A 9,884-nucleotide genomic window follows, 5' to 3' on the forward strand; every position below is an offset into this window, starting at 1 on the left:
GTAGCAAGGTCAGGGTTGGAGAGGCCAGGGTAATCCTTTGACATGCCAGGGTCAGAGACGGTCCCCAGAGTAACCAATGGTCTATATTAACAAAATAAGTAGGAATCTCCCCCACTTGTCCCTAACTCCGCAACATGCTAATAAATGAACCCCAAAAAACAAACTGCAGTTATAAAAAAGTACTCAAACTGTATGTGTATTAGTTAAAGGTAAGAGGAAAATCCACCTTGCCAAAGATATTAACTGAGACCCTCCCCCCCCTAACTATCAAAAATCCAACATGTCAAACATGTGTACCAATACTTAGGTCGTATATGTGGCCTGAATCGCCAGCGATAGGTAGGGGGTGGTCTGACTGCTAGATGTAAGAGGAAGACCACAGGGTCGAAACGCGTTGTGGTGTGACGCAGACCAACGCCTCCTGTAGCCTTTATTTGGACCTGACTTGCAGTGGGACCTTCGGTGACATGTTTTTGTTACCTTGTTACATCTAGCAGTCAGACCACCCCCTACCAACCTCTGGCGATTCAGATCACATATACGAGCTAAGTATTGGTACACGTTTGATTTTTGATAGTTAGGGGGGGAGGGTCTCAGTTAATATCTTTGGCAAGGTGGATTTTCCTCTTACCTTTGACTAGTACACATACAGTTTGAGTACTTTTTTATTTTTTATCACTGCAGTTTGTTTTTTGGGGTTCATTTATTAGCATGATGCTGAGTTAGGAACTAATGGGGGAGATTCCTAATTATTTTGTTAATATTGACCGCGGTCATTGGTTACTCTTGGTACTCCTGTACCCAGAGTGACTTGTATTATAGGTATTATCTCCATCATTTTTGTTTCCCTGTTGTTGTGTCCCTGGACTGCTGTCATTATTTTTTGGTCCACTACTAATTTTACTATCTACAGGAGGTTCTAATGTTTGGTCTGTTTTCATGTTTGTCATTTGATTTTTTAGTTGTTATATGTAGGTTTATAATAAATTTGAATTTTGGTAATTTAACCTGTCTGCATCTAATTGTATTTGCTACAAGACATGTCTGAGTGCTTCTAATATGGGTTCCTGTGTCCCTGTGTGTATCTGATATTTTCTGTCCACATAGCACCGCCAGTCCCATTGATTATATAGGGATGTCTTCTGGCTTGTGAAATTTGATTCATTTGACGGTTGCTCTGATTGCGGTATTCGGTGTGTATGTATATGTATATATATTATATATATTTTTTTTCCATTAATAAAGGGATACATAACCCCCTCAGGTGCATTTTCATTTCAGCGTGTAACTGCGACACGGTCCTCCCCCTCAGTATTCACAGGACATTCTAGGACATTTGGTAGCACCCGTTTCAACAAAACTCACCCCACTTCGCCACTAATCTAAGTACCTAAAACCCCTAAGACGCCCCTTACCCCGACACCCTCTACCTCAAGCCCTTACCGTAAAAACCCCTACCCTAAACCTTCTTAAACTAACCCCATAAACAAAACAGTAATAAAACTTACATTAGAAGCAGCTGGTGGCAGAGGGTCGGTCTGAGGCATAATGTCGGCGGCCAATTGGTTGCAGCGAAACTATTCCGATTCACAGCTAAGGGAGGCTACACACCGCTTCAGCATAACGGGGAACGCACATTTTATTAGAACCAACAGCATGGAAATATAAAACATTATTAAGAACATTTTTCTTTAAATAAAACTACTATAAGAATGATACAAATGACTACATAAAAAGTTATACATTTTTTTCTCCTTTTAAAATGCTTGTTTTATGCACCATAAACTAAAGTCACTTTTCATTGTGATTTAGCGTAACACAGATACATGTGTGCACTTATATGTGAGCGTCTTAGTCGCTGATTATCCGTAATCATGCCTTGCTTTGGAGAAATGTCTCTCCCCTGTGTGTGTCCTCTTGTGTGTGTTCAGGCTGGATGACACACTAAATCCTTTCCCACATTCCCCACATACATGCGGTCTCTCCCGTGTGTATCCTCTTGTGCGTGTTCAGGCTGGATGACACAATAAATCCCTTCCCACATTCCCCCCATACATGCGGTCTCTTCCCTGTGTGTGTCCTCGTGGGTGTGTTCAGGCTGGATAACACACTAAATCCCTCCACACATTCCCCACATACATACGGTCAATCCCCTGTGTGTGTCCTCATGTGTGTGTTCAGGCTGGATAACACACTAAATCTCTTCCCACATTCCCCACATACATACGGTCTCTCCCCTGTGTGTGTCCTCTTGTGTGTGTCCAGGTTGGATAACTGACTAAATCCCTTTCCACATTCCCCACATACATACGGTCTCTCCCCTGTGTGTGTCCTCTTGTGTGTGTCCAGGTTGAATAACTGACTAAATCCCTTACCACATTCCCCACATACATGCGGTCTCTCCCCTGTGTGTATCATCTTGTGTTTGTTCAGGTGGGATAACTGACTAAATCCCTTCCCACATTCCCCACATACATACGGTCTCTCCCCTGTGTGTGTCCTCTTGTGTATGTTCAGAATGGATGACACACTAAATCCCTTCCCACATTCCCCACATACATACGGTGTCTCCCCTGTGTGTGTTATCTTGTGTTTGTTCAGGCTGGATAACTGACTAAATCCCTTTGAACATTCCCCACATACATGCGGTCTCACCCCTGTGTGTGTCATCTTGTGTTCGTTCAGGCTGTGTAACTGACTAAATCCCTTCCCACATTCCCCACATACATGCGGTCTCTCCCCTGTGTGTGTCCTCTTGTGTGTGTTCAGAATGGATGACACACTAAATCCCTTCCCACATTCCCCACATACATACGGTGTCTCCCCTGTGTGTGTTATCTTGTGTTTGTTCAGGCGGTATAACTGACTAAATCCCTTTCCACATTCCCCACATACATGCGGTCTCTCCCCTGTGTGTGTCATCTTGTGTTCGTTCAGGCTGGATTTCTGACTAAATCCCTTCCCACATTCCCCACATACATACGGTCTCTCCCCTGTGTGTGTCCTCTTGTGTGTGTTCAGAGTGGATAACAGACTAAATCCCTTCCCACATTCCCCACATACATGCGGTCTCTCCCCTGTGTGTGTCATCTTGTGTTTGTTCAGGTGGGATAACCAACAGAATCCCTTCCCACATTCTCCACATACATGCAGTCTCTCCTCTGTGTGTGTCATCTTGTGTGTGTTCAGATGGGATAAGTCAATAAATCCCTTCCCACATTCCCCACATACATACGGTCTCTCCCCTGTGTGTGTCCTGTTGTGTGTGTACAGGTTGGATAACTGACTAAATCCCTTCCCACATTCCCCACATACATGCGGTCTCTCCCCTGTGTGTGTCCTCTTGTGTTCGTTCAGGTTGGATAACTGACTAAATCCCTTACCACATTCCCCACATACATGCGGTCTCTCCCCTGTGTGTGTCCTCTGGTGTGTGTTCAGGCTGGATAAGTCACTAAATCCCTTCCCACATTCCCCACATACATGCGGTCTCTCCCCTGTGTGTGTTCTCTGGTGTATGTTCAGCTTGGACAAGTAACTAAATCCCTTCCCACATTCCCCACACACATGCGGTCTCTCCCCTGTGTGTGTTCTCTTGTGTATGTTCAGCTTGGATAAGTCACTAAATCCCTTCCCACATTCCTCACATACATGCGGTCTCTCCCCGGTCTGTGTTCTCTTCTGTGCATTCTGGTCTAATAACCAAGTCAGACTCTTCCCACTTTCTCCAAGATTTTTTCCTGTGGCAGCTGCTAATATATATTTTTGGGAATGAGAAGCAGTTACATTGTTTATTAATTGCCATGACTGGTTCAAAGATGCATTTTCTGTCATATTTATTGGAATGTTGCAAGATTGTTCTGTCCTTATCCTTTCCATATACTCATTTGGGTGTTTGAAATTCAGATGTTTGAGGAGGTAATCCTGACTGCTAAAATCAACCTTGCAGTGTTGGCATGGGTGGATTATTGTTGCTTGGCTTCGTACTAGACGAGAGAAAAAAGTCACTGTTACACAAACTGTCTTACAAAAGGTCATACAGGAGAGGTAAGTTGGCATATCACAAAAAAGTTCAGGATGAAAGTAAACTGTAGATGTACATTGTAAAAGGTTTAGCACAACATGTGCAGCATTAACGCAGGGAGAGAAGATGTAGTGGATCACACATTTAAAGTGGATCATAATATTTAACGATTTAAAAGGAAATCTCACAAGCTGCAAAACACCAATTAAAGTGGCAGGAATTTTTTCAAATCCTTTGACAGATAGCAAGTTGATAGTTTAAGTTGTGATAGTATTATGAAAAAAAATTTGGACAATGAATAGAATACGTGTCTCATTAGAAGCTCACCTATCAATCATCGGGTGTTCCCGTTACCGCACCATGTTCCAGGTCTCTAATAGTTATAGGATTAACCAAACTTTCTGTTAAATCTCTATTATTAAATTAGGAACAAAATGCCCAATTATTGTATTTGACATCACAGATGTTATTCAGACTTAATTAAGCTATACCAATATCATACAGTGAATTCCAGAACCGTGTTCATTTTTTTATACAATTATTTAAAAGTTTTTTGTTTTTTTTAGGGGAGAGAGGGAGAGAGGGAGAAAGGGAGAAAGAGAGTGTCACGGTAGCTAGTGATAGGTTATAATATACACCAAATATCTGGGTTGAATTGAACACGACTTAGATATAATAAAGATAGTTTATTCTTTAAATAGGTGAACATACAAAATGATACAAATAACAAGCAAAATATAGCACTTACTTAGGGGGTTGGGTAATGAAGCAATCAGGTAAAGGATTGGCAATTCATACAGCAATCAGACATCAAGTAGTTGGTAAAATCGAAGACATCACGAAGACACTGGGCATAGGGCTGACACTGGTTTATATGTGATTTCAGTCCTATACTCTGGCATTGAGTGCAAGTCATTAGAGGACAATTATCTGCACCCAGTCCCTCCTTGCCACCTCACCTGAGAGGCAAAGTAATACCTGCCCACTGGGTGGGCACTATTCTAATCAGGGGCTTATTTCCCTAGCCCCCCTCCCAAAAGACTGGCATCGCCCAGTCTGCTTGGGACAGGAAAACTTTTGTCCCAAGGTGTGAAACCCAACACTTATCCCAAGTACCCACGTCTTGCTCTGTTTTGTTCCAGCATACACAAGCAGGGTGGGGGAGCCTTTGATCAGGGGGCTTATTGTAGACCACTTGTCTCCCCCCTGACCATTAACATACCATTTGGCCTCTGCTTTTCCCGGGTTTAGGAATACCAGACCCACAAGATAATACATATCTTAATATCTACACATATTAAAATAATCCGTTCGCCTGGGCCAAGCGGGCTTAAACTTGCCAGACCCTCATGACGGAGGGGACTCTCCATAGTGGCCAAGTTTCAGCTCACTGCGACCCACCGGACCGGAGTTACACAAATGCAGTTTTAAAAGCACATTACAAAAGAGGCTTTTTTCTGCCATGCAGGTCAATGGCAGAAACCCAAACTTAACCCTTAACCTGACTCCGTTCTGTTGTTCCGAGAGGGTCGGTATTTGCCATGCAATCCTGCCGGAACTGGGACTACATGGTGACCGAATCTCAGCCCTCTAGGTTGAACAGAACCGGAGTTATGGGTTCCAGGTTTCTGCTCATTCCGACTTAGCCGTTTTCACTTGCGGCTTTTCTCCATTAAAATCAATAGGGCCGGCGCCTCTATAGGAAATACATGGGCCGGGGCCGGCGCCGCCATAGGATTCAATGGGACCTCCGCTACCATTGAAGTTAATGGGAAACACACACTTATTCACAATTAACCTACTCCGTTCGGTTAAGGGGAGAGGGCTGGAAATTAGGACCCTCCTGCCCGGCGCGACCCTTTCTCGTCGCCATTAATTGTCGGACCCTGTTGGGGTCAAGTGAGGGGGTTCCTAACATCATGGGGCAAAAGGAATTTTATTTCTAGGTGCCCTAGAACAGAAGTTCCCACGCCAATTGGCCGTGAACTTGACCGAGGCCCTAGTTCCCACGCCAATTGCGCGATCAAAGCTCTTTTTTTGACAATATTTCCGCTCTTGCGGTCTGGCTGGCTGCCAGCTCGTCTCCGGAGGTCGGCTTCCAGTAATCCCAATTGAACTGCATTACTCCATTCACTTTCAATGGGGAACCGCCGCTCCTCCTCTCGAGCGCCACCTGTATCAGGCCCAAATCGCCGGAATCTCCATAGGGTTACATGGGCTGTAATGGCGACCTATGGAGAGACTGCAAAATGGAGCCTGCAAAGGCAGGAAAAGGGACAAAGGGCTATAAACACAAAATGAACCTTAACCCTTTCCCTCCCGCATAGATCCCAGTGTATGTGTTGGTGCAGACACTGGAATTGGAAAAATACCTATTCACAGGGGGATACACAGTTGGTGCTGAAGCAGGGGCACAATTACAGTACAGGACCTCATTCCAGTTAACACCTCGTCTCCCAGGGGAGAGCAGGGGGTGGCCAAATGGGGTGTAACCCCTTTTAATACCAGGCCAAAACCCCTCGCCCATGACAGAGAGAAAAAGAGAGATATAGATAAAGAGATAGATAAAGAGAGACAGAGAGATAATTATATATATATATATATATATATATACAGGTAAACCCCGTTATAGCGCGGTTCTCGGGGTCCACCCCGAGAACACCGCGTTAGTAACGGGGTCGCGCTAATTTAAAAAAACAAAATGGCCGCTGGGTGCCTGATCGGGAGGGAGGGAGTGAGGAGGGAAGGAAGGAAGAGGTGGCCGGAAGCCCTACACGTCCCCCCCTCCTAATCACATTATGACTCATTTTTAACATTCTAATCACTGTATTAAAACTTTTACCCTGAGTCCTCTCCATGTTATTGAATCTAAACACCCCACATATTCCCTCTGTATAAAACAATGGGCAATATTCCCAAAGAAAAGATGGCTTCTGCGCGCTCCGTCCCTGCGTGCTTACGTCACCTCTCGGGCGACACTCCGGTGGGGTTTTCTCGCGATATGTAAGCTGGGGTCCGGTTGCTAGGGCCGCCTGGTTACCAGGGCTTGTGACAGGTAGGCCGGACCGGCCTGTGACACACCCGCTATGCCACCTCCTCTTGGCCGGTGAGCGAGCTGCTCCTGCCCGGCTCCTCCCTCCTGGCCCTGCGGCTCCTTCCCAGATGAGATCCGCCTCCTGCCTGGCAGTGACGTGTCCCTTACCTGGCGGCTTGTGCGGGGTAAGGAGAGGTGTAGTACCGGAAAAGCAGAAGTACTGTATAGTACCGGGGAAGGAGAGGTCTTGAACTGGAAGGCGAGGAGGTGACCTGGAGAGGTATAGTACCGGAGGAGAGGGGTAGTACTATACTGTACCGGAGCAGGAGAGGGGTAGTACTGTACCGGAGGAGGAGGAGAGGGGTAGTACTGGAGGAAGAGAGAGGTAGTAATGTACTGGAGGAGGAAAGGTGCAGTACCGGGGAAGGAAGATCTGGGCCTGCGGTGTGAGAGGATCCGGAGAGCTGAATGTGTAGCGAGGTCCCCTTTGCGTCTCTCACATGTGTCCCGACATCCCCCCTCCTCGCGACACCCCCCCTCCTCCCGACAACCCCCCTCCTCCCGACAACCCCCCCCTCAACCCGACACTCCCCCTCCTCCCGACACCCCCCCTCCTCCCGACACCCCTCTCCTCCCGACAACCCCCCTCCACCCGACACCCCCCCTCCACCCGACACCCCCCCCTCCACCCGACACCCCCCCTCCACCCGACACCCCCCCTCCTCCCGACACCCCCCCTCCTCCCGACACCCCCCCCCCTCCTCCTGATGCCAGCTCCGCTCCGATCTCAGCAGCCGACACGGTAGGGAGGGAGAGTGGGAGGTGTTGTGTAATGTGCTGTGAGAGTGTGTTGTGTGTGCTGTGAGAGTGTGCAGTGAGTGCTGGGAGTGTGTGCAGTGTAGAGTGTGTGCAGTGAGTGCTGGGAGTGTGTACAGTGTGCTGTGAGCAGTGTGCAGTGTGTGCAGTGTAGAGTGTGTGCAGTGTAGAGTGTGTGCAGTGAGTGCTGGGAGTGTGTGCAGTGTAGAGTGTGTGCAGTGTGCAGTGAGTGCTGGGAGTGTGTGCAGTGAGTGCTGGGAGTGTGTGCAGTGAGTGCTAGGAGTGTGTGCAGTGTGCTGTGTGCAGTGTGCTGTGAGCAGTGTGTGTGCAGTGTTTTTTTGTTTTTTTAAACGGGAGCCACGTGAAAACCGTGTTATAACCGTTTCGCGGTATAACGGGGTGATTCACCTGTATATATATATATATATATATATATATATATATATATATATATATATATATATAAATATATAACATACACAGAAAACGAATACCGCATCAGCTACCAATAGATAATGCAATGTCTAAACCTACCTAAATCAGAAAAATATATCTGAAAAAGTTGTAACAGAGAAAACGTAAACTGTTAGGTGGTGCTAGAGGAAAAAATGAATATGAAAACACAAAAAAAGGAAACCTCTTAAGGAGCACTCAGACAAATATTTGCAAAAATAGAAAAGGTACTTTTATTAAATCAAAAAAATAACAGACATACAAACAACTGACTGGAGAGCCTGCCTGACTGAAAATAATAAACAAAATAAGTGGACAAGAAACAAACAAAAAAAATACTTAAATACAATATAATAGACCCAAAAATATATAATATGATATCCTAAAAATGATAGCTCACTGAGGGAACAAAATTCTGGGAGCCCCCCTCAGCAAGTCTCCCAGAAGACAGTTTCTCGTCGAAACGCGTTGGAGTGGGAGTCTTGCTGGGGGGGGCCCCTACCTTTCCTATCCACAACATGGAGTATTGATCTAACTGTTTGTGACAATCACCTGCTGAGTGGTAACGTATTTTGCAACCAGTTACCTTTAATTCCTGTGTACCTCTATCATGTAATTATTGCATCAAATTATATGGCATAATATCCTTTACATGTGGTCACAAGGTCTCAGTATAGGTAGATTGTCACGTAGGTGTGCTTAGATATAGCCACCTACACCCTGTATGTGTCTTGATTTTTATCTTTACTTGACTCTTGCCTCCATGTCCAATATGTTTAGGCAGCGCTGGGCCCCCCTCTCCTTTTAAATTTCATCCCCTGTTTAAATCACCTGAATAAAATACCATTTTTGTTACACTTTCATTTATGTCCGTGTGCTATTTAAAGGTTGCTTTCCTCTTGTTGTTTGAATATATATATATATATATATATACACACACACACAGGTAAACCCCATTATAACGCGCCCGTTATACCGCGAAACGGTTATAACGCGGTTTTCACGTGGCTCCCGTTTAAAAAAAAAAAAAAAACATATATATATATATAAAACCCTATATATATAACCATAAGAGAGGTCCTATACCAAGCACTCAGGTTTAAGCAAGATGGACTTTATTAGTAACACAGAACAAACAAAAAACGGTTAATATAAGTAAAAAACGAGAACCACTATACATTACTCCTAAACACTAACAATACTGCTGGACATAATGAAAAAAATCACAAAGAAAATTACTGTGAATTAATATACCAAATGTGACGGAATACATTGAATGCACACTGGTGCAGAAAGTGGAACATAACAGTGAAAGCTGATACAACTAGGGGAGTTATTCCCCTAGGATGTTAATTGACCGGCCGGTCACATGCACAACTACAGACATCACGAATCTAGGAGGCTATTCCCTACTACAGAAACAGCATTGTAGGATTGGCGTGCCCACTGGTCTGACCAGACCGCATTGCCTTTTTAGCTCTGCTACACATCAGGGGAGGGGCGCTTCAGTGCTGATATTACTGGGTATCAGCTCTGGAGCCCCCCGGCATCAAACCG

At 45.2% G+C, this 9,884-nt stretch overlaps 1 protein-coding gene across 1 annotated transcript in view; it reads right to left on the reverse strand.

Annotated features, from left to right (window-relative positions):
- Nucleotides 1-1,305: 1,305 nt before the first annotated feature.
- LOC142466810 (uncharacterized) overlaps nt 1,306-9,884 on the reverse strand; it is a 178,841-nt gene continuing 170,262 nt past the window's right edge. Inside the window, exon 3 of the mRNA XM_075572267.1 lies at nt 1,306-3,986. Within this exon, the coding sequence (XP_075428382.1) occupies nt 2,146-3,986 (1,841 nt within the window). The 3' untranslated portion in view covers nt 1,306-2,145. The remainder of the gene's footprint in view (nt 3,987-9,884) is intronic.

The sequence above is a fragment of the Ascaphus truei genome, chromosome 15, assembly GCF_040206685.1.
Source record: "Ascaphus truei isolate aAscTru1 chromosome 15, aAscTru1.hap1, whole genome shotgun sequence".
Classification (NCBI taxonomy): Eukaryota; Metazoa; Chordata; class Amphibia; order Anura; family Ascaphidae; genus Ascaphus; species Ascaphus truei.